The sequence below is a fragment of the Dictyostelium discoideum genome, assembly GCF_000004695.1.
Source record: "Dictyostelium discoideum AX4 chromosome 1 chromosome, whole genome shotgun sequence".
In the NCBI taxonomy this organism is placed as follows: Eukaryota; Evosea; class Eumycetozoa; order Dictyosteliales; family Dictyosteliaceae; genus Dictyostelium; species Dictyostelium discoideum.
The window spans coordinates 1,291,570-1,316,778 of NC_007087.3; the positions used below are offsets into that span (position 1 = coordinate 1,291,570).

General features: G+C 18.8%; 10 protein-coding genes across 10 annotated transcripts in view; 5 read left to right on the top strand and 5 right to left on the bottom strand.

The window, feature by feature from the left end:
- The window catches only part of DDB_G0268008 (hypothetical protein), a gene marked incomplete at both ends in the record, with an annotated part of 1,296 nt that extends 971 nt beyond the window's left edge, over window positions 1-325 (bottom strand). Inside the window, one exon of the mRNA XM_642394.1 lies at window positions 1-325. This exon is cut by the window's left edge and continues 971 nt beyond it. Coding sequence (XP_647486.1) covers window positions 1-325 — 325 coding nt within the window.
- Window positions 326-1,244: 919 nt separating this feature from the next.
- Window positions 1,245-2,822, top strand: DDB_G0268558 (hypothetical protein; the record flags this gene model as incomplete). The annotated part of the gene is made up of 2 exons (XM_642395.1): window positions 1,245-1,460; window positions 1,659-2,822. 2 exons carry the CDS (start codon window positions 1,245-1,247, stop codon window positions 2,820-2,822), a joined length of 1,380 nt encoding a protein of 459 aa, XP_647487.1.
- A 273-nt stretch (window positions 2,823-3,095) lies between these two features.
- DDB_G0268418 (hypothetical protein) lies at window positions 3,096-3,340 on the bottom strand (the record flags this gene model as incomplete). The annotated part of the gene is made up of 2 exons (XM_642396.1): window positions 3,096-3,255; window positions 3,336-3,340. The coding sequence occupies 2 exons, from the start codon at window positions 3,338-3,340 to the stop codon at window positions 3,096-3,098; spliced, it is 165 nt and encodes a 54-aa protein (XP_647488.1).
- Window positions 3,341-3,737: 397 nt separating this feature from the next.
- On the bottom strand, window positions 3,738-7,930 carry DDB_G0268420 (hypothetical protein; the record flags this gene model as incomplete). The annotated part of the gene is made up of 10 exons (XM_642397.1): window positions 3,738-3,781; window positions 3,818-3,937; window positions 4,062-6,028; window positions 6,115-6,252; window positions 6,351-6,587; window positions 6,812-7,033; window positions 7,105-7,230; window positions 7,409-7,552; window positions 7,627-7,774; window positions 7,846-7,930. 10 exons carry the CDS (start codon window positions 7,928-7,930, stop codon window positions 3,738-3,740), a joined length of 3,231 nt encoding a protein of 1,076 aa, XP_647489.1.
- A 2,096-nt stretch (window positions 7,931-10,026) lies between these two features.
- On the top strand, window positions 10,027-10,916 carry DDB_G0268010 (hypothetical protein; the record flags this gene model as incomplete). Its single annotated transcript, XM_642398.1, has 2 exons — window positions 10,027-10,502; window positions 10,640-10,916. 2 exons carry the CDS (start codon window positions 10,027-10,029, stop codon window positions 10,914-10,916), a joined length of 753 nt encoding a protein of 250 aa, XP_647490.1.
- A 219-nt stretch (window positions 10,917-11,135) lies between these two features.
- Window positions 11,136-12,284, bottom strand: DDB_G0268012 (response regulator receiver domain-containing protein; the record flags this gene model as incomplete). The annotated part of the gene is made up of 1 exon (XM_642399.1): window positions 11,136-12,284. One exon carries the CDS (start codon window positions 12,282-12,284, stop codon window positions 11,136-11,138), a length of 1,149 nt encoding a protein of 382 aa, XP_647491.1.
- A 4,442-nt stretch (window positions 12,285-16,726) lies between these two features.
- Window positions 16,727-18,820, top strand: gtf2h1 (general transcription factor IIH component; the record flags this gene model as incomplete). The annotated part of the gene is made up of 1 exon (XM_642400.1): window positions 16,727-18,820. The coding sequence occupies one exon, from the start codon at window positions 16,727-16,729 to the stop codon at window positions 18,818-18,820; it is 2,094 nt and encodes a 697-aa protein (XP_647492.1).
- A 449-nt stretch (window positions 18,821-19,269) lies between these two features.
- phg1a (TM9 protein A) lies at window positions 19,270-21,549 on the top strand (the record flags this gene model as incomplete). The annotated part of the gene is made up of 2 exons (XM_642401.1): window positions 19,270-19,551; window positions 19,906-21,549. 2 exons carry the CDS (start codon window positions 19,270-19,272, stop codon window positions 21,547-21,549), a joined length of 1,926 nt encoding a protein of 641 aa, XP_647493.1.
- Window positions 21,550-21,906: 357 nt separating this feature from the next.
- On the bottom strand, window positions 21,907-22,220 carry DDB_G0268016 (hypothetical protein; the record flags this gene model as incomplete). The annotated part of the gene is made up of 2 exons (XM_642402.1): window positions 21,907-22,019; window positions 22,097-22,220. The coding sequence occupies 2 exons, from the start codon at window positions 22,218-22,220 to the stop codon at window positions 21,907-21,909; spliced, it is 237 nt and encodes a 78-aa protein (XP_647494.1).
- Window positions 22,221-23,238: 1,018 nt separating this feature from the next.
- On the top strand, window positions 23,239-24,944 carry DDB_G0268018 (hypothetical protein; the record flags this gene model as incomplete). The annotated part of the gene is made up of 2 exons (XM_642403.1): window positions 23,239-24,233; window positions 24,344-24,944. The coding sequence occupies 2 exons, from the start codon at window positions 23,239-23,241 to the stop codon at window positions 24,942-24,944; spliced, it is 1,596 nt and encodes a 531-aa protein (XP_647495.1).
- Between the last annotated feature and the right edge of the window lie 265 nt (window positions 24,945-25,209).

Sequence of the window (25,209 nt, forward strand, 5' to 3'; positions counted from 1 at the left end):
GGTAACGAGCATTCACTAAATTCAATACTTCTTCTTCTGACATTGTTTTCAAGTCATCTAAAATCTCTGTTAAACTACCAACACATGCGAATCCAGCATTCTTGGTTGATGCTCCATTTGGATGTGTATCTCTTTCCAATATCAATACTGATGATTGTGGTGATTTCTCTTTAATTGAAATTGCTGTTGATAATCCAACTATACCTGATCCAATTACAATATAATCATATTTTGATAATGATTTCTTTTCCCAATATGATTGATTTAAATTATTATTTATATTATTTATATCAATTAAATTTTTAATATTTTCATTATTTGACATTTTTTTTTTTTTTTTTTAGTATTATTATTTTTTTATTATTACTATATTTTTTTTTTTTTTTTTTTAATTGTTTTCAACAAAAAGAAAAAAAAAAAAAAAAAAAAGATTTTTGGAAAATCGTCAAAACAAAAAAATTAAAAAAAAAAAAATATAAAAAAAAAAAAATAAAAAATCAATTACACGTATTTCAGTTTTTTTTCAATTTTTTTTTATTTTTTTAATTTTTTATTATAATTTAATATTTTTTATTTTAAATCTACTGGAAGATAATGAGTACAAAGAATTGGAACTTTTAATAAATAACTAAATCTATTATTTTATATTTTAACAAAATAATAGATTTAGTTATTTATTTTTTAATTTTTCTTTTTTATTTATATTTATTCCTCAGCATCCTATTAATTTATTATTTATTTTTTATTTTTTTTTTTTTTATTTTTTTTTGTTTCATTTCAAATTTTATTTTTAGATTTTTTATTTTTTATTTTTTATTTTTTAACTGTGTTAAATTCCATTTTTTTTTTTTTTTTGTTTAAAATTAACCAAATTTTTATATAATCCCTTGTTTTAATTAATTTGAAATTGTTAAAAAAAATCTTTTTTTATTTTTATTTTTTTTTTTTTTTTATATTTTTTTTTTAATTTTTTTTTTCATTTTTTTTTTTTAATTTTATTTTTTTTTTTTTTTTTTTTTTTTTTTGTTGACTATTTTTAAACAAATTATCATTTTAAGTTTTTCTTTCGTTTTTTTTTTAATCTTTTTTTTTTTTTTTTTTTTTAATTGTATATATATATATTTTTTTTTTTAAAAAACTATTTTTTTTTACTTTACTTTTTTTATTTAAGAATATAAAAAAGAATTAAGTGAAAAAAAATAAAAAAATAAAAAAATAAAAAAAAAAATCTATATAAATTCACTATGAAAAGAATAGTTTTATTATTTTTAATATTATTATTTTTAAATTTTTTGACTATAAATTCAAAATCAATAAATGATGATGATGATATTGATAATAAATCATTAAATGAATTTAATAAATGGTTAATAAATAATAAAGTATATAAAAATCCCAAGATAGAAATAAAAGTTTTAGAAAAATATGGTAGATCAATAGTTGCGAAACAATCAATAAAGGTAAAAAATAATAATAATAATAATAATAATAATAATAATAATAATAATAATAATAATAATAATAATAATAATAATAATAATAATAATACTTAATAATTTATAATTTATAATTAATTATTTATTTAATTTTTTATTTTATTTTTTTTATTGATTTTTTTTTTTTTTATTTTTTTATTATTTTATTTTTTATTATTTTAGAAAAATGAAAAATTAATTAGTGTACCAAAATTAATTATAATGTCAAATATGGGTGGATTTTCACATCATTTACCAAATGAAATTTATGAACCATCAATTTCAATTGGTATATCACCAACAAATTTACAAGCTATATTTTTAATGTATTGTAAATTAAATGATAAATCATTTTGGTATCCATATGTATCAGTATTACCAAAAGAATTTACAACAAGTATTTATTTTTCAGAGGAGGAATTAGATGAATTACAATCATCAAAGTTAAAAGAATTTACAATAATTAGAAAAGATGGTATTGAGCGTCATTATAATAGTACATTCACTAGGTTATCAAATCGTGGTATAGCTGAATTCTCACCAACATCAACTCAAACACTTCAACAAAAAGGATACACATTGGAATTGTTTACATGGGCATTAAGTTGTGTTTGGTCACGTGCATTCAGTCTTAGTGATAGTGATGGTGGTATGGTGCCATTGGCAGACATGTTCAATGCTGAAGAGATATCAAAATCAAAAGTACAACCAAAAGTTACCGATAGTACATTGGATTATTATGCTTCAGATGACATTGAAATTGGTGAACAAATTTTCACACCCTATGGAGTTTATAAACCATTAAGTAGTAGTCAAATGTTAATGGATTATGGTTTTGTTTTCGATCATGGTACTCCTTCCGATAATGTTGCAATAAGTGTACCAATATTTCATCCAGATGAACCAAATATTCAAGTGAAACAATCAATTTTAGAAGAGAATGAAGTTGAAAATGAAGTTTTCTTATTAACTAAAAAAATTCCATTACCAAATGATTTACTATTATATGCTCGTGTTAAAAATTTAATTACAAAAGAAACAAAATATGCTAAAATTCATTTTTTAAGTTACCAAACTAAAGATCAACCTTTAAATATTAGAAATGAAAAAGTTTCTTTAAGATTTTTAGAAAATTTAATTCATCGTTATTTAGATTCTTATGAAACAACTTTAGAATTTGATAAAATTTTAATTCAACAACAAAATAATTTATCTTTTAATTCTTTAAATTCAATTAAAATTAGAATATCAGAAAAAGAAATTTTATTATTAACTTTAAATGAAATTGAAAAGAAAAGAGAAAAATTAAATAATATAAATAATAATGATTCTGAAAATATAAATTAAAATTAAAATTAAAATAAATAAAATAAAATAAAATTATTTAATAAATAATTAAATAAGTGTTGTTGGAAAAAAAGAAATTAATAAATAAATCAATTTATTTTAATTATTAATTTATTTATAATAAATAAATACAAAAAAAAAAAAAAAAAAAAAAAAAAAAAAAAAAAAAAAAAAATGTTGTGAAAATCATTCAGTTTGAAAATTTGATTCATATTATTTTTACAACAAATAAAAAAATCTTTAGTTTTTTTATTTATTTGTAATACTAAAAAATTAATTATTGAAGAAATATATTGCTGTTTTATTTAATTTTAAATGTTCAATATGTTTTGAATTAAATTTCTTTTCTATAATAATTCTATCATTATTGTTTGATTTTCTATCAGCATCATTATTTCTACTAATTAAACTTAGAAAATATTGATAACATAACCTGTAAATAACCAAAAAATGATAATTATTTATGGGATATCATTATTGCAAAACTATTTAATAAGGTTTAAATATTTGTACTTCATATTGAAATATTCTACCAATTAATAATACCTGAATCTATTTCAATACCTTAATAAAAGGTAAAATTTAACAAAATTAATCATTTTTATTTGATTTTTGTTGCATTTGGATTTATCATTAAAGCTTTTCAAACATTCTCTATATTTATTCTTTACTCTTTCATTTGAACCAACAAACTAATAGAATTAATAAAGGGTCAGTTTCTGCATTTAGTGTATTCATTTCTCTTAATATTTAATTTTTATTAATTTTTTTTTATTTATTTAAATAAATAATAATTAAATAAAAAAATAAAATCAAATAAAAAAAAAAAAAAAAAAAAAAAAAACAATATCTTAATTAATTAGAAATTTAAAAGATAAATATTTTTAAAAAAAAATAAAACTATTTAATTTATTTTTAATGAACACCTCTACTTGAAAGTGTTTTAAATAAATTATATTCTTTTCTTTTTTTAATAATAAAAAATATAACTGTACCAATAATACAAACACCAACAACACTTGAAACAACTGCAACTGGAATAACATATGATGCTCTTTTACCATCATCATCATCACATGAAGTTTGGAAATCTGAATTAATTAAAACTGAAAAATCTATTTTTTTTTTTTTTTTTTTTTTTTTTTTTTTTCTTAATTAAAAAAATAAATAAATTAATAATTTAAATTAATTATTTAAAATAATAATAATTATAATAATAATAATAAAAAAAAAACTTACCAGGATCAATAATACAATTATTACAATGTGGTAAATTTAAACCAATTATAATTGAATTTAAATTTTTTGAAACAATTTCAGATGTAATTGTTGTTGGTTTACCATCAGATAAAATTCTATTTAAAAATCTAGCTTGAAGAGTTTTTGAATCTTTTTGAATATTAATAAAATTTAATAATTCCATTTGATCATCATCATCTCCTGTATTATTAATTGTTGAATCTTTTGTATTAAAATCTTTTTCATCATTTAATGAAACCGATGATTCAAATTGGATTTGTAAATTATTAATTGATGATAAATATGGATAATTTTGAATTGATAATGAAATTTTAACTGAACCTTTATCTAAATTAAAATTATAACCAGCAAATGTATAATTCTTTTCATTTTGAATCTCTTCAATCATATAAGAAACTGTGAATGATGTACTTGATCCAGTTGGTGTAATAATTTGATTGAATATATAAACATTACTTGAACTTTGATTATAATTCCAATTTTTCAATAATGAAAATGAACGAATTGTTTTACCATTTATATCCATTTCTAATAATTGTGGTATTGAAATTTGATAATTTGTTTTATCATTAACAATTGATGTTGTACCATTATTATTATTAACAGTTGTACTTGTTGGTGGTATTTGACTACCACCACCATTATTATTATTACTATTTGGATTAAATGGTGAACTACAATCATTACCATACCAACCAGAATTACAATTACATGAACCAGTTGTTGTATCACAAATACCATTGGTTTTATTTGTACAACCATTTAAACATTTTAAAATTTCTGGATTTAAAATATATGATTTTGGTCCAACCCATGTAATATTATTTTGAATAATTGTAACATCAATTATACCTGGTTTTAATTGACCAATTAAACATATAATTGTATTATTAGTAATTGATGAAACATTACATTGTTGATTTGAAATTAATACCATTAAATTATCATTAATATCACCAAACCAACCACCAATTGTAACATTACCACCTGATGCTGGTGCAGTTATAAATGATGACGCATATTGATTTGCTAGAGTACAATTTTGACCACTATATTCAACATTACAAATACACCATCCATTTGGTTCATCACAAGTGCCTCTACCAGAACAACTTGGTTCAGGACAATAACTTTGACAAACACCAATTTGATAATCACAATATCCTGGACATGTACCACATGAAATTACTGGATTAATTAATAAATCATTACGAATTGTAAAATTTTGATTTAATCCATTAATTGTAATTGAAACTTTAATATAATTTAATGGCAAATTTGGATATTTTAATTGTTGATAATTTTTAATTAATTGATTATTCAAATTATTTGATATTATTGTACAATTCATTCTTGAATAAGAAATATCAATATTTTTATAAAAATTACATTTTTCATTATTAATTTCAATATTTGTTATTGAATAATTATAACCAAAATTTGAACCAGAAAATGAATATGAAATATTAGAATTTGAATTTACATTTGAATTTACAATTGTAACTAATGGTGGTGTTGGATCAACTGGGAATGTAAAATTATATTTACCACTATAATGTTCAAGTGATAAAATTTTTGGATATGGTTCAGTTGGATCATATTCACAACTAAATAACAAATTTGGAATTAATAAATTACAAATGAAAAAATTTTTTGAACTTTGTGGAATTAGGAATGGAAAACTATCAAATCCTAGTGACGTTCCAAAAATATATAAATAACCTTCATCTTTATTTAAATATATATTTGGTACCATTGAATAACATTCTTCATCATCATTAAAATTTGTTAATCCTGGATTTCCATTAAAATTATAATGAATACTTGGCCATGAACATTTAAAACAATTTGGAATTTTACCACTTAATAAATTATAACTAACATTTAAATAAACTCCACAATATTCTTCACCAATTGTACCTGTTATACCATTATAATTAATTGTTCTTTTTTTTTTTTTTTTTTTTTTTTTTTATATTAATATATAAAATTAAATTTTTTTAAAATGAAAAAATATAAAAAAAATACATACAAAGATTGAATATTTGTTTTGAAAGGGTTAAATGATGGTAAATTTGTATTAATACTATTATTTATTAAAACAACTGAATTAAATTGATCAAATTCATTTAAATTATTAAAATTTGGTAATTCACCATCAACATAAATACTTTTTTTTTTTTTTTTTAAAAAAAATTATAAATAAAAAATTAATATTAATATCAATTAAATTATGTATTTTTTAAGTATTAATAGTAATACACTTACAATCCTGATACTGATCTTTGAAAGTTGAAAGGTTTTAAATCATTTTTAGAATTATTTATAAATTTTTGGTAACTATCATGGATTTCAATTACTTGTAAATTAGTTAAACCAGAGAAAGAGTAATTAGTTGGTATAAAATCAAAATTACATGAAATTAACGAAATTCCATAAGTATTTGAATTTTTAATTTGATTTAAAGGAGCAAATTGTAAATTATTTCCATTACATAGTAAAGAACTATTAATGATTAAAAAAAAAATTAATATTATTTATTATTATTTATTATTATTTATTATTATTTATTATTATTATTATTATTATTATTATTATTATTATTATTATTATTATTATTATTATTATTATTATTATTATTATTATTATTATTATTATTATTATTATTATTATTATTATTATTATTATTATTATTATTATTATTATTTATAATATTAAAATATTCTTACAAGTAATTAACATATATGAATGTATTTAAATTATTATAGTTAGGAGTTTGAGAAAAAAAACTATTTATTGATAGAGTCAAACCATCAACATGAAAGTTAGTTAAGTCTGGTATATTATTTACAGTAACATAAAATAGTTCAATAACTTCAGAGTTTGTAGATAAAAGATCATTATTTACCCCAATATTTAATAAATTAGTATTATCTTTTTCTAAAAGAGAACTTTAGTTTTAAAAAAAAAAATTAATAAATAAAGGTTTAAATATAAAATAAAATAAAATTACTTTACTTACAACAATGTTAATGAAGTAAACTGGGAAAGGTCTAAAGTTAAAGTCAAAGGAATAGTTTCTTGATTGATAACAACTCTATTTGATATTAAACCAGATAATCCTAATAATTTACAATCATTCAAAGTTCTAAAAAATTATTATTATTATTATTATTATTATTATTATTATTATTATTATTATTATTATTATTATTATTATTTTATTTTTTTTTATTTTTATTTTTATTTTTTTTAATTATCATTATATTTTAGTAAAATGGTTAATAATTAATTTTTTTTTTTGGAAAAAAAAAAAAAATACTTACAACTGAAACGAAACCACACATATTTCTGATACAAAATTATTATCAACAGAGAAACCTTTTAATGTTACTTCAGAAAGTTTTAAAAGATTTTTTAAATCACTACCAGTTAATATATAAGCACTATTAACTGTATTCTCATAATTGCTATGGGAATTATTAATAAATATTAGTTTTTTTAAAATTATAATTTTTTTTAAAAAAAAAAAAAAAATACCAACATATTTAATAAAATATTTTCACCAGAAGTTGAATCAGTAAAACAGGTAAAACTTGTTGTGTTACAAAAATCAATATAGTTGAGTGAAGAGTCAATTGGAAATAAACTTGATTGTCCAGTATTAAGGGTCAAATTAACCAAAATATCATCTTAAAATTTTTTATAAAAAAAAAAAGTAAATGTTTGTTAAAATAATGAAAAAAAAAAAAAAATTACTTACACTCAAAATCAACCAATTTTTGACTTTTACTAAATTGAAACAAAAATAGAACAAATAAAAAACAAAAAAAATTTGTGTATTTCATTTTTTTTTTATTAGGTGGTTTGATTATAAAAAAAGGATTTTATTTTTTTTTTTTTTTTTTTTTACAGCATATTATTTTTACACATCATCAAATGAAAAAAAAAATAAAAATAAAAAATAAATAAAAAAAAAATTTAAAAAAATCTTTTATCGAAAATAGGTTTTATTGTAATCTTTTAGTTTCGGTATGGATATTTTTGAAATTATCTAGATTAAATATGATTTTCGAAAAAAAAATGAAAAAAATATCTTTTTTCAAAAAAATTATCTTATATTTTGAATAAAATATCATTTTTCATTTAAAGATATTTTTAATAAAACTCCCCAATATTTTTAAAAGACTTGAACAAAAAATGTTTTTTTTTTTTTTTTTTTTTTTTTTTTTTTTTAATTCATATTATCATTTTGAAATGTTATAATAATGGGTATACCCATTATTATTTAATTTCTATTTTTTTTTTTTTTTTCACAATTAATTTCAAAATAGTATAATATCCTTTTGATAATTAAATATCGTTCACAATGGTGGTTTATTTAATTTGGCTATATAAAATTTTTTAAATTTTTTTTTTTTTTTTTTTTTTTTTTTTTACTGGAGCACGTTACTATTTATTTTTTTTATTTTTTTTTTTATTTTTATTTTGGTAAATTCCTTTAAAAGAAGATTTTTTTATTTTTTTGTATTAAAAACATAAGAAAATTCAAAAAAAAAAAAAAAATGAATGGTTTAACTAATCAAATCCCTTCATTTTTAAATATCAAATCTCTTGTTCTATTTTAGGAATTTATTTTTTATAAATTTTTTTTTTTTTTTTTTTTTTTTTTTTTTTTTTTTTTTTTTTTTTTACTTATTATTGTATAAAATTTAGTATAATAAATTTTAATTTTTTTTTTATATTTTTAATTATATTAATACAAACTAATACATCATTTTTTTTTTTTTTTTTTTTTTTTTTTTTATTTATTATTTAATAAAGAAATCAAGATATACCCACATATTTTTATCCTTTTTTTTTTATTTATTTTTTATTTTTTTTTTAATTTTAATATTATTTTTGGAAAACTTTTTTTTTTTTTGTCAATGTTCACAAAATAAACCAATCCATTGTATCACAATAAAATATATCTCTCTCTCTCTCTCTCTTTTGTCTTAAAATGATATGACTTTCAATTTTTTTCTTGTTGTCGACATCATACATATAACCAATATTTTTAAATATTTAAAAAATCCAGTGAATTTTTAAATTAAAGATAAAAAAAGAAATTGAAACTTTTTTTTTTTTACAGTATAAAAATTATCCATTGGAAATCTGCATAAATTCAAAAATTATTATTATATAAATTTAATTATATCATATCTTTTTGTTTTAAAAATATTTTACATACAAAAAAAAAAAAAAACAAACACATACTCACACTCACACACACACTCACACACACACACACATACTAACACACTTTCACCCTCAAAAACCACTTATTTATCCATAAGATCTATGGTGGTTTTTTTTTTCTCTTTTATTTAATAATTTTTTTTTTAATTTTTCACATTTGTTCAAATTCAAAATAATTTTCAAACAAATACACGCGCACACAAGCAGTAAATATCGTTGTCAAACACTTTTTAATATGTTTACCAATTCACTCCAATAAAAATCTGTATTACACTCATTCATTCACTCATTCAACTCATCTATTTGTATAGTATTTTTTTTTTTTTTTATTTTTAATTTTTTTAAGTATACCATTTAATTTATTTTTTTAAACTACCCACATTTATTTATTGTTATTTTTTTTTTATTTCCTTTTTTTTTTTTTTCCTTTTTTTTTTTTTTTATTTTGTATAAATAGAATTATTTAATTGGTTTTATTTTAATAATAAAAAAAATAATAAAAATAATAATAATAATAAAAAAAAAAAAATAATAATAATAATAATAATAATAATAAAAATAGTAAAATTAAAATTTAAAATAAATAATTATTTTTTTTAATCTTCAAAAATAATTAAATTAAAAAATTTTAAAAAAAAAAATTAAAAAATAAATTAAATCAAAAAAAAAAAAAAATAATATATTTATTTAATTATCTCTAAAAATGAACAATTCAATGACAACTACAATTAATAAATTAAATAACTTAAATATTAATAGTTATAAAGTTATCCTAAATAATAGTAATAATAATATTAATAATAATTATTATAATAATTATAATAATAATAATAATAATAATAATATGATACCATCTGATCAAATGAAAAAAAAGTATCCATATCTTTCACAATATTTTCCATCAACATGTGATGCTTTGGTTAAAAAAGTGTGTAGTTGGGTAATTGATCAAAAACAAAAAAATACATGTCGAGGTGTTTCCACTCCATCTTGTAAAATCTTATCAAATAATAATATGGAAACTGGAGTTTCTGAAATTTTAGAAACTATATTAACTTATATAGTTGATGATTTAAAAGAAAATGAATACCTTTTATTGGTATCTTTATATTTCGCTGATAAATATGTAAATAAAGCTGGTGTAAGACAATCTCAAATTTTATGGTTAATTTTAATAAGGTAAAATATATTTAAAAATAAAATAAAATAAAATAAAATAAAATAATATAAAATAAAATAAAATATTATATTATATTATTATTATAATTATTCAAATGACTAATTATTTTATTTTTTTTTTTTTTTTTTATAAATAGTTGTATAGTATCTTTTAAAATGTATTCCGATTCAAATAAAATTCAAACAAAAAAGATTGAAAAAAGATTTTCAATTGACATTAAAGATAATATAATTGGTAAAATTGAAGTTCAATTTCTTTCAAATATAGATTATAACTTGTATATTGATGAAAAAACAATAACATCATTTATTACTTGTTTATTTATTGACTATAAAATTAATTGTCAAACAAATTTAGATTTAATTCAATCAATTTTATCCCAAATTCAAAGTGTTATTAAAACTACCGATTGAAAAAAAAAAAAAAAAAAAAAAAAAAAAAAAAAAAAAATTTTGTAAATATAAAAAAAAAATTTGTATAGATAACAAATATTTAAAAAAAAAAAAATAAAAAATAAAAATAAAAAATAAAAATAAAAAAAAAATTGTATATTATAATATTAACTATTATATTAATATTATTTTTTATTAATTTTTATTAATATATATATTCATTTTTCTAAATAAATTTAATTAAAATGAATATTCTTTATTTGAATAAAAAGAAGGTTGAGAAGTTGATCTTGAAACAATCTTTCTTCTACCAATATTGAATTTACATTGATTATTATTATTATTACTATTATTATTACTATTATTAATTTTTATCGAACTATTTACAATATTATTATTATAAAAACTATTACCATTACCAGTAAAGTCTTCATCATCATATTTTTCTTCTATTATACAGCATTCATTGAAATTAACTACAAAATTAATTTCAGTTTCGGTTTTAATATTATTATTATTATTATTATTATTATTATTATTATTATTATTATTATTATTATTATTATTATTATTATTATTATTATTATTATTATTATTATTATAATAATAATTATTATAAATATTATTATTATTATTGTTACAATTATTATTATTACATTGACTATTTACAGAATTAATATTATTATAATTATTATTTATATTATTATTATTATTATTATTATTAAAATTATTTTTATATATATTAAAATAAATTGAAAGATCAGGTGAACTAATGTATCTTTCTCTTTGATTTATATATGATTCATGAAGATGTGGTTGAGAAGGTAATTCTTCTTTAATAGAAGGGAGATATGAATTATTATTATTACAATTTGTTTCAAATGTAATAAATGATTCTGGTTGATTAATTTCAATTGTTTGTTGAGCAATTTCATAAATTGGTTGTTTTGATAATTGTAATTCTTGTTCAAATTTAATTTGTTGTTGTTGTAATTCAATTTCTTGTTCTTTAATTAAATTTAAATATTGTTCAATTTTTGAATCAAGTTGTTGAAATTTACATGGTTTAAAGAGATGATCATCCATACCGGCTTCAATACATTCTTGTCTTTCAACAGTTGTTAAACCAATAATTGGTGTTTTAATTCTTAATGATTGTTGCATTTCTCTAATGATTTTAGTTGCTTCTTTACCGCCCATAATTGGCATATTGACATCCATTAAAATTATATCATATTTATTATTTTCAACGGCATTTACAGCTTGTAATCCATTTTCTGCCAATGTAATTTTATGTCCCAATTTCTTTAAAAATTTTGATGCTATTATTCTATTTAATGGATCATCTTCAACTACTAATATATTTGCACATTTATTAATTGTATTCATTTTATTATTATTTTATTTTTTGAAAAAAAAAAAAAAAAATATTTTATTTATTATTTTTTTTTTTTTTTATTATTTTTTTTTTTTTTTTTATTATTTTTATTATTATTTGTATAAATAAATAAATTTATTATTGGGGAAAAAAATTAAATAATTAAATAAATAAATAATTTTTTTTTTTTTTTTTTATATTGGGTTATTTTTTTTTTTTTTTTTTTTTTTTTTGTGAATGTAATTATTTTTATTATTATTATTATTATTATTTTTATTATTTTTATTATTTTTATTTTTTATTTTTTTTATTTTTATTAATAAAATTAAATGATTGAGTGCGTGTGTGATGTGTATATGTGATATTTGGAAAAAATAGTGTGAAAAAAATGGGATTGTGTGTTATTTTTATTTATTTGGGTGTTGATGTTATGCGTGGGGTTTATTTTTTTTATTTTTTTTTTATTTTTATTTATTTTTTATTATTATTTTTTTTTTTTTGATTTTATTATAAATTGGTGGTTGTACAATAATTTATTGGAAGTGATTGACGATGATGAAGATGATGATGTGATGTATGTTTTGTTTTTTATTATAATGCTATAAATAAAAAAAGGAATATTTTACTTTTTAAGAAATTTAAAAAATAATAAAATAAAATAAAATAAAATAAAATAAAATAAAAATATTTTAATTAATTAATTTTTTAAATAAAAAAAATAATTAATTATTATAATAGTTATTTTTAGTGAGAGTGAGTGAGAGTAGAGGAGAGTAAATGATGATTATTAAAAAAAGTTTTCAAATTTGTCTTTTTTTTTTATTTGTTATTTTTATTATTTATTAAAATGAATTATTAATTTCTAAATTTAAAAAAAAAAAAAAAAAAATTATTAAATAGTTAGTTTTTAATTTTTTTTATTTTATTTTATTTTTTTTTTTTTTTTTAAAAAAAAAAAAATGATGAAGAGAGAATTTTTTGGATTTGGTTTTTTGAATTAATTAACAAAAAAAAAAAAAAAAAAAAGAGATTAAATTATTTGATTTATAAACAAAACAAACACTCGATGTTAACATAAAAACAAAAATAAAAAATTAGAATGATCATTAATTTTAATTCCAAAAATTATTTTGAAAAAAAAAAAAAAAAAGGAAGGTGATGATATTGAAAATGCTCGGTAGTGCCCCTAAAAAACTTGGAATTATTTAAATATCTAAAAAATGAGACACAAAAATAATTAGATTCTCTTTTTAGAGAATCGTGTGTGTTGATTTTTACTAATAATGTGAATATAATTTCTTTTTTTTTTTTTTTATTATTATAAATCAATGGATTTTATTGGGTGTGTGGGTTATTTTTTTTTTTTTTTTTTTTTTTATTATTTTTTTCATGGAATTGAGATATTATTATAATTATTATTTTTTTTTTTTTTTTTTTTTAAAAGTTACTTCAAGTTTGAATAAGTAAATGAAAAAATATAAATTAAGGTGGTAATTGTGTGAGAGGTAGAGTATGATTTTGATTTAAAATAAAAAAATGATTTTATCATAATAAAAAAAAAATAATAATAAAGAAAAAAAAAAATCTAAAATGAATTGGATTTTGTGTGTGTTTTGATGTTAAAAAAAAAAAAAAAAAAAAATATTTTTCGTTGTATTTTTAAATCCTAAAAAAAATTTCTTTAAAAATAGGAAATATAAATCTCTTTTTATGGCTACAGTGATGTTGTTATTGAATTTACTTTTTTTTTTTTTTTTTTGATTTTAATTTTTTCTATTTTTTTTTTTTTTTTTTTTGTTTTCTTCAAAATTGGATCATTTATTTTTATATCGACATTAATGATCAACCCCTTTATGCTAAAAACTATATAGTTTTTGATAAAAAAGAAAAAAAAAAAAAAAAAAATTTAAAAATAAAAAAAAAAAAGATTTTTTTGATTTAAAAATAATTATTAAATAATAAACGTTTAAAAAAAAAAAAAAAAAAAAAACAATTGTATAATTTAAATTTTTTTTTTTTTTTTTTAATGTTTTGTTTAAACCATTATTTTATTTTTTTTATTTAAAATTTATTTTTTCTATTTTTTTTTTTTAAACTACCCAAACATCTAAGACAGTGTGAGGTTTAAGATGTGGTGAAAAAGAGAGAGGGTTATACTAGTTTTTTACCACAATAAAACATGATTTTTTGTTTCATTTTCAAAAAACTCTTTAAATTTTAAAAGTTGAAATTGATTGAGATTAAAGTTTGTGATAATAAAAAAAAAAAAAATAAAAAAAATTAAAAAATCAAAACACTAAATCAAAAAAAAAAAAAATAAAAACACACACTACATCAAAAAAAAAAAAAAAAAAAAAAAAGATTTTTGTGTTGGCAACATTAACTAAAAACAATAAAAAAAAAAAACATGATTTTGATTTTTATAGTGCAAAAATTTATTTAATAAGACAGATATTGTCAATATCTATAAAAAGAACCGCCTAATTCATTTCATGTCACTATTTCTTAATATAGATATAAATAATTTTTTGAGGGAATTCAAAAAAAAATAAAAAAACCATCAAAAAATAAAAATTTAACATTTTATTTTTTTTTTTATTTTTTTATTTTTTTTTTTTATTTTTTTTATTTTTTATTTTTTTTTTTTAATTTAATAGATCATTCAAAGTTAATGTTTCAGTTTTATTTTAAATTTTTAAATATCTAATATTCAGTTTGGAGTGTTAAATATAATCTATAATTTTTATAATGGTTTATTTTATGCGACCCTTCTATTATTTCGTTTTTAAAAAATAGCTTTTTTTTTTTTTTTTATTATCACAAATACATATTTTAATACCCATATTATTTTATTTTTTTAAAAAAAAAAAAAAAAAAAAAAAAAAAAACCCTATTAAAAATAAGTTATATAAAACTTTATAAATGGTGCACGGCAAAACAATTCTGATTATTATTTTTTTTTTTTTTTTTTTTTTTTTTTTTGGAACTATTAAAATAAATTATTATTATTTTTTTTTTTTTTTTTTTTTTATTTTTATTTTTAAAAAAAAATTGAACTTTTGGTAATGGAATTTAAAATTTGAGTTCTTTTAAATTTCAAAAAAAAACCTTCTGATACTATTGGAATTACTTTTTAATAAATTGAAAACTTTTATAATATTTCTTCAAAAACTGAAATTGTTTTCTCTTTTATTCCGAAATTTGAAATCAATAACAATAAATTTATTTTTTGATAATTTTTATTATAAATGACAATTTAATTTTAATTTTAATTTTATTTTTTTTTATTTTTTTTTTTTGGAAAATTAATCTTTTTATCAAAATTCGTATACTTGTGTGACACTTGATTTTCTATTCATGGTGATGAAAAAAAAAAAAATAAAAAAATAAAAAAAATAATAATATAATATATTAAAAAAAAATATAAAAAAAATTATTAAAAGGAGATTGATAATTTTAATTTTAATTTAATTTTTTATTTTATTTTTTTTTTTTTTTTTTTTTAATAATAAAATGGAAAAAAAAAAAATAATTGATATGATTATAAAATAATTTTAATTTTTTTTTTTTTTTAACCAATTAAATAATTTATTAAAATATTTTAGTAGTTTGAAAAAAGTCCAATGATATTTTTCAATTAAAATCATTCAAAGAATTATAGGAACAACAATTAAAATATATTTTTTATTTTTATATTTTTATATTTTTAAAATGGGGTGTTTGATATGTTTAATATATGAAATTTTTAAAAAAAAAAAAAATTAATATATATGAAACTTCACAAAATTTGCTGGTTTTTTTTTTGATTTTAAATAATATTGTTTTTGAATTTTTTTGATTTTTTTGATTTAATTTTTTTTTTTCTGGAAATCAAAAAAAAAAATTTTTGGTGATCAGGAGTGTGAGATTTATAAATTAATTTTGTAAAATAACTAGTTTAATCAAATTTAATATTTTGATCTATATTAAACTACAAAATTGGAAATGAAATTGATTGACGAAAAAAAAAAAAAAAAAAAAAAAAAAAAAAAAAAAAAAAAAAAAAAAATTTCAAATAACAATTATGTTTAATTAAAATTATTTAATTTAAAGTTTAATTAAGATAAAATCGAATTTTAAAAATTATTCTTTATAAAAAAAAAAAAAATTATTTAATAAATAAATAAATAATTAAAAATATATTAATATAACTTTTTTTTTTTTTTTTTTTACCAAAAAAAGTTATAATTTTTTTTTTTTTTTTTTTTTATTTAATTATTATTTCTAAAATTTCTTTAAGTTTTTTTCCTAAAATGTAAATTCTTTTTTTTTTTTTTTTTTATATTTTTATTTTCTTTTTTTTTTGAATTAATTAAAAATTTATTTTTTTTTATTTTTTTTTATTTTTACACAAATTTTTTTTTTTTTTTTTTATTTTTTTTAATTTTTAATTTTTTTTGAATTAATTTTAATAATGAATAAATTTAGTAGAGAAGCTGGAGAAGTTGTATTATTAAGAGCAATTACAAAATATTCATCACAACAAGGTACATTATTTTTTACAAGTTTAAGATTAGTATGGGTACAAAGTGGATATAGTGAACCAAGTTTACATTTACATATTTCAGAGATTAAAAATCAATTCATTAGTACACCAAAGAGTGCTAAAGCGTTATTACGTTTATCAGTACGTGATAGTATAAAGAATGCACTTCAAGAGTTTGTATTTGAATTTACACATCCAACCAATGCAAGATCAGATCTCAATAGTTTTAGAGATAAAATAGCGGCAACTGCAAATTTAACAGCACCAACTCTACCAGTGTCAGCCTCCAATGGATCAAATACAACCTCACCAACAAATGGTACATCACCAATAAATGGTACATCACCAACTATGACTGGTTTAAAAGTGAATCCTGACGGTACAATTACCAATGACCCATTATCATCACAACCAGCACAAGTCGAAGAAAAAGCGGAAACTAAATATTTATCAAAATTAAAACAACCATCATTATCAGAACAACAAATTAAACAACGTGTTATACTATTACAATCTAATAAAGAGTTGAGAGAGCTCTATGAACAAATGGTAAATAAAGATAGAGTTATCAGTGAATCTGATTTTTGGGAATCACGTAAATCAATGTTAAAAAATGACTCTACAAGATCAGAGAAACAACATACTGGTATGCCAAGTAATCTATTAGCAGATGTCAGACCATCCTCTGAAACACCAAATGCAGTACACTATAGATTCACTCCAACTGTAATTCATCAAATTTTCATTCAACATCCATCAGTTGAAAAAGCATACAAAGCAAATGTACCCTTAAAAATATCAGAACAAAACTTTTGGAAGAAATATGTTCAATCAAAATACTTCTATCGTGATCGTTCATCTGCAAATGCACCACCAGTTGATGATGATCTATTTTCAAAGTATGAAACTGATGAACAAAATAAAATTAGAATTTTAAAAAGAAAACTTATAGATATCAATCCATTGGTTGATTTATCTTCAACTGATGGTTTTGATACTGATGTTCATAGTGGCTATGGTGTATTATTAGATCAATCTCAAGATCCAAATAAATTAGAAAAAGCATTACCATTATTACGTAAATTTAATAGACATTCTGCTTTAGTTTTAGGTTCAAAAGATTTATTAACAAATAATTCAATTAATATTGAAAAAGATCAAAAAAATTTAAAAAAAACTAAAAAAGATGAAAATTCAACATCAACACCAACAACAACAACAACAACAACAAATACTACTAATACTACCAATACTACTACTACTACTACTACAAATAATACTACAATAAAAGATCCAAATTTATATAATGGAGATGATGAAGAAAATATAAGTGTTGAACAAATGGAAAAAATTTTAGAAAATCATAAAAAATTAGTAAATCAACATATTATAATTGATGATTTACAAGAAGAGAATTCTCAAACTTTAACACTTTTAAAAATTTCAGATCAAAAACGTTATTTTGAAGGTCATTCAACAAATAATATTCTAAGTGATAAAGAGAAATCACAATTAATTGATATACTTGATTTTGATTATAAAAATTGGCAACCAAATTTACCTCAAGTATTTTATCAAACTCATTCATCATCATCAATATTACAAGAACCAAATATATCAGTTCATTCAGAAATATTTGAACCATATAATAAAGCAGCTATAAATTCAAAAGAAGAATATAATTTACCAGAATCCTCATTTAAGAGAGATTTATTTCAATCATTTCATCATTGTAATGAATTATTAAGACATTTTTGGGCAACAACTTTTACTTTAGGTAGAGGTGCTCCACCAACTTCACAACAAATCGATAAAAATAATAAAATATCCTCTGCAATAGCTTTACAATATGATAAAATTGAAGAAAAAAAGAAAATGTTAATTAGTCAAAATAAAGTTAACCAATCTTCATTATTCACTCCAATTTTAGAATCACTTCATAAAGCAATTGAAAAGAAAGAATCTCAAACTAATCAATATACTTTTAAAAATAATAATAATAATTTTCATACAATTTCTTAATTAAATTCTAAAAATAAAATTTTTGGTTAGAAAAAAAAAAGAAAAAAAAAAACTAAGTCATTGAATTGCAACTTTCTTTCGTTAAACCTAAATTTTTGTTTTTTTCAAACGTCAGCCTATTCAAGTTTTTTTTTATTTTTTTTTATTTTTTTTTTTATTTTTTATTTTTTTTAATTTTTTTTTTTAAAATTTTTATTTTTAATTTTTTTTTTTTTTCATTTATATTTTTAATTTTCAAAAAAAAAAAAAAAAAAAAAAAAAAGGTTGTTGTTTGTGTGTATATAAATCGAATTGTGCAGCTATCACATTAGTTGTTAAAAAAAAAAAATAACAATAATAATAATAATAATAATAAATAATTAATAGTAAATAAATAAATAAATAAATAATCAACATTATAGAAAAATAAAAATAAAACACGCCTTATTATAAAAAATAAAAAATAAAAAATGAAAATAAATAAAAAACAAATTGTTTTTTTCATTTTATTTAGTATATTTTTAAATCATGTTAATGGTATTTTTTATTTACCGGGTATGATTCCACATGATTTTGCTCAAGGTGAAGAAGGAGCAATCAAAGTTAATAAAATTACATCTGTCCACACTCAAATCCCTTACAAATATTATCAATTACCAGGTGTTTGTCAACCAAAAGAAGGTATCATTGATGACACTGAAAATTTAGGTGAAATTTTATTAGGTGATCGTATTGAAAATTCAGATTATACTGTAAGTAATAAATTAATTTTTTATTTTTTTTATTTTTATTTTTTTTTTTTTTAATTAGGGGGTAAATAATAATTTAAGAAATCAAAATTTTGTTCGTCATTGCATTTTTTTTTTTTTTTTTTTTTTTTTCTATGTGTTGACTTTTTTTTTTTTTTTTATTTTTTTTTTTTTTTTTTTCAAAATTTTTTTTTTCACCAAATAATTTTCTTTTACTTTTTCCTTTTCCTTCTTTTTATATCCATATTTTTTTTTTTTTTATTTCTTAATTCATTATTTTATTTTATTTATTTTTTATTTTTTTAAAAAAATTAATACTAAATAATTTTTTTTTTTTTAATTTTTTTTTTTTTTTAGTTTAACTTTTTAACTGATGGTGGTAAATGTAAAGTTATAAATTCAGAATCATGTAGTCCAATTATTAAAAAAGAAGATTTAAAAGTTTTAGAAGATAGAATTCAAAATCAATATAGAGTTCATTGGTTATTAGATGGTTTACCAGTTCGTCAAACTGGAAGATTAGCATCAGATCCAGGTTTTGATTTAGGTTTTATGACACTTGCAGAAGGTCAAACAGTTGCAACAGCAGAGAAATATTTAAATAATCATTTAGAGATTACCATTTTCTATCATAGTAATCCAACAGATAATACATCAAGAATAGTTGGATTTGAAATATTCCCAACATCAAGACAATATAAAAAAGTTGAAAATTGGAAAGGCGACACAGGCGATGATTGTCCTCAATATGGCGAAAACTTTGAACAATTGTCAGTATCAGTTAAAGAGGGTGAAGATCAAGAACGTTTTGTTCTATGGACTTATGAGGTCAAATACACACCTTCTCCAGTACTCTGGAACAAACGTTGGGATATCTACTTTGAGTCCAATGACAACAGTGTTCATTGGTTCTCCATTTTGAATTCATTGATGATTGTATTCATCTTGACCGTTATGGTTGCAATGATTATCATCAGAACTTTAAAGAAGGACATTCGTCGTTACACATCCATCGACACATCAGAGGATCGTGATTCACAAGAGGAGACCGGCTGGAAGATGATCCATGGCGATGTTTTCCGTCCACCATCACATCCAATGCTATTATCAGTTTGCATTGGTAGTGGTGTTCAAATCTTTTCAATGACTCTCATCACTATGATCTTTGCTGTATTGGGTTTCCTCTCACCAGCAAATATTGGTGGTTTGGCAACTGCCCTCATCGTTTTATTCGTACTTAGTGCAATGTTTGCTGGCTACTTTTCAACTCGTGTATTCACAATTTTCAAGGGTAGAAATTGGAAAAAGAATACCATTTACACCGCTCTCTCAATGCCTGGTATTATCTTTGGCATTTTCTTCTTTGTAAACATGTTTTTACGTGGTGCCAAGTCCTCTGCCGCCGTGCCATTTGGAACTTTTGCTTCAATCATTGCAATGTGGTTTGGTATCTCCGTGCCATTGGTCTTCTTGGGCAGTTATTTCGCCTCAAAGAAACCAGTGCCAGAGGATCCAGTTAGAACCAACCAAATCCCACGTCAAGTTCCAGACCAAATTTGGTATATGAATCCTTATCTCTCCATTTTAATGGGTGGTATTTTACCATTTGGTGCTGTCTTTATCGAACTTCATTTCATTCTCACCTCACTTTGGGATAATCAATTCTACTATATCTTTGGTTTCCTTTTCATCGTTTTAATGATCTTAATTGTAACTTCCGCTGAAATCTCAATCGTTATGTGTTATTTCCAATTATGCGCTGAAGATCATCATTGGTGGTGGAGATCCTTCTTAACCGCTGGTAGCTCTTCTCTTTACATGTTTATCTACTCTGTTAGTTTCTTCCGTTATTTAGGTATCACAAAATTCATCTCATCTTTATTGGATTTCTCTTATTCTTTCATTATGTCTTTAGCTTTTGCTGCTTTAACTGGTACAATTGGTTTTTATTCTTGTTACTTTTTAGTTAGAAAAATTTATAGTTCCATTCATATTAATTAAAAAAAAAAAAAAAAAAAAAAAAAAAATTCAAATTAATCCAAAATTGGAACTAAAACTAAAAAAAAAAAAAAAACTATTTAAAAAAATAAAAAATAAAATAGTAATATTAAATTAAAAAAAAATAATAATAATAATTTTTAAAAAAATTTATTTATCTCTTTTTTTTAAAACTTTTTTTTATTTAAGAAAAAAAAAAAATATATTTCGGCAAAAAAAAAGAAATCGAATTCGAAACTATTTTTAGAATTTTTTTATTTTTTTTATATAAATACCCTCTAAAATATAATAAAGGGGTTGTCTCTTTTTTTTTTTTTTTTATTTTGTTTTATAAATTTTTTTTATTTTTTATATTTTTTTTTAAAGAGCAGTTGCTTTAAATTGATTTTTATTTCTAGTATAACCATGTAATAAACCTAAAAACATTGATATGAAAACTGCCCATAAAAGTAAAATTACTCCAAGCATTCTTGCTATAAATATAAAATTAAATTAGTATAAAAGTAATAAAAATAGATTATAAAATTATTTTTTTAAAAAAAAAACTTACCAAAATGAGGAAAAGAAGTTCCAAAAATTAAATATCTTTCTCTTTTTTCATCCTTTTTAATTGGACTAATATCTTTGATATGGAAATTTTTAATTGAAGTTTTTATTTTATTTAAAACTGTCATTGTGTTATTTTTTTTATAAAAAATAAAATAAAATAATTATTATATAACTAATGATACAAAAATTTGGAGGACTGATTTAAAATAAAATAAAAAAAAAAAAGATTTTTTTATTTTTTTTTTAAAAAGAAAAAAAAAAAAAAAAATTACAAATGACAACTATACAAAAAATATTTGTATAGGAGAAATTATGTCTATGTAAAAATATAAATATATTTTAAAAATATATATATAAATTGGGTTTATGTATTGTATATATAAAAAAATACCGGATTATAAATTTTGAAAAAAAAAAAAAAAAAAAACCAAAAATTTATTTTTAATTTTTTTTAATTTTTTTTAATTTTTTTTAATTTTTTTTAATTTTTTTTAATTTTTTTTAATTTTTTTTATTTTTTTTTTATTTTAAAATAAATTAAATTTTGTACGAATTGGTCCAAGTTAGTTAAAGTTAAATTTTTGTTTTTTTTTATTTTTTTTTCTCGTTTTTTGCAGTTGTTTAGGGGTTTGTTTTAAAATCGAATTTCAAATATATAACCAACCTTTTTTTTTTTTTTTTTTTTTTTTCGCAGATTTTTCCTGTTTTGATTTTGGGTTAATTTAATTAAAAAAAAAAAAAAAAAAAAAAAAAAAAATATCCATATGAATGTATTTATGTATTTCATTTGAAATATTGATTCACTATTTAATTATACATTTAAAATAAAATTAATTTTTGATAAAATGAAAATAAAAAAATAATAAAAATAAAAAATAAAAAAAAAAATATCCATATGAATGTATTAATGTATTTTATTTGAAATATTGGTTTACTATTTAATTATACATTTAAAATAAAATTTTTTTTTTTTTTTTTTTTTTAACCAAATAAATCAAAAAAAAGGGCTTGTATGTTCACTTTTTTTTTAAAAATAATTTTTTCAATTTTTTTTTTTTTTTTTTTTTATCATTTTCATTTTATTTTTTTATTTTTTATTTTTTTTTTTTTTTGTTTTAAATACAATATTAAATAAATAAAAAAATGGTTGAAGAAACAAAATCAACCTTAAAAAAGAGAGATATAAAAAAAGATAAAGAAGAAGTCGAGAGTGAAGTTATTGAGGATAAGAAAAAGAATGATAATAATAATAGTATAAATAAAAAAGAAGAAAAACAAGAAAAACAAGAAACTAAAAAAGAAGATAATAAAAAAAAACAACAACAACAACAACAAGTTCAACCAAAGAATGCATTTTGTATTAGATTTTTTGGAATTATTTTAATAACAATTGTAACATTTTCAATTTGGTCAGTTTTTAATCATAATAATAATAGAAATGTAGATTCATCATTCTTTATAAAAGAGATGCCAGAACCATTGTTAAGACATTTTCAATCAGGTCAAATGATACCAGTATTTGATAAAACAAATGGTGGAACATTCAATTTATTCATAGTTCAACAAAGTGTCGATTGGACAAGACCAGATCCACAATATAATGGCGAAGTCAATAAAAATGGTCAACCAATTATAATTAGAGAAGATGTTTTCTCCAATGAAGATTCCAATGAAATAATACCACAAACTAATAGTATTGATAACGAAGTTGCATTATTAATTCATGGTCAAACTACAACTAGTTTTGCATTTAGAAAAACTTTAAAATATATTCAAAAAGAAAGAATTCATCCAATTGCAATTGATTTACCATGTTTTGGTTTCTCTGATGCGTTGTCAAATTGTTCATACTCTGAAATCACTGATCGTTTAGATGACATTTTAGATAGTCTTCAAATTCGTAAACCAATTCATTTAGTACTTTATGATACTTCCGCTACAATTGGTACTTCCTTTGCTATGAAACATTCAAATAGAGTTAAATCAATCGTTTATATAGATCCTCATATCGATTTATCAAATACTCCATTATATTATAATATCATTAAAACTCCTTTCTTTGGTCAATTATATCTTCAATTTTTAACTTCACCATATCTTTCAACAATTAGATATAAATTATTAGCTGATCGTTGTATGTATTTATTTAATTAATATTAATATTAATATTAATATTAATATTTATTTTATTATTTTATACTAATTAAATAATTGTTATTGTTATTGTTATAGTTAATTTATATAATAGTTTTACAAGACAATCAGATGTTGATAGTTATTTTTATTGTTTAAGATATAGAAATAATATTCAAAATTTTATAGATACAGTTAAATCAATGGATACAACATTTAGAGAAACATATAGATTAACAACATCATCAATTGCATTAAATCGTTTAAAACCAATTCATTTAATTTTAACAACAAGATATGTTAGTAGTTATCAATCACAATTATTCCAAAATAAATTCACTTCTTCAATTTTACATACAGATTCAACTGAAACTTTCTCTTTATTCTTTGAAGATAATCCATCCTCAATTTCACATCAATTGGCTGATATTATTGATGCAATCGATAAAAATTTAAGAATTGAAAAACCAAAACCAAAATTACAACAACAACAACAACAACAACAACAACAAAGGCAACAAGATTATGATCATGGTCATGGTCATTCACATGGTGGTGGCAATTCACATGGTCACTCACATGGTAGTGGTAATTCACATGGTCACTCTCATGGTGGTGGTAATTCACATGGCCACTCTCATGGTGGTGGTAATTCACATGGTCACTCTCATGGTGGTGGTGATCAATATGGTCTTGGCCATAATTATGGAATGTAAAAATAAATTTAAAATAATTTTACTTTTTTTTTTTTTTATTTAATTTTTTAAATTTTTTTTTAACCATATTCTCTATTTTGTTTATTTATTATTTTAAAATTGAATCTCAAATCGGAAGGAAAAAAAAAAGGTGGAAAAAGAAAAAAAATTTAATTAAAAAATATGGGGTTATTATTTTTTTTTTTATAAGCAATTTATTAATTTAAAAAAAAAAAAAAAAAAAAAATAAAAATAAAAATAAAAATTTAAAAAATATCTGTAAATT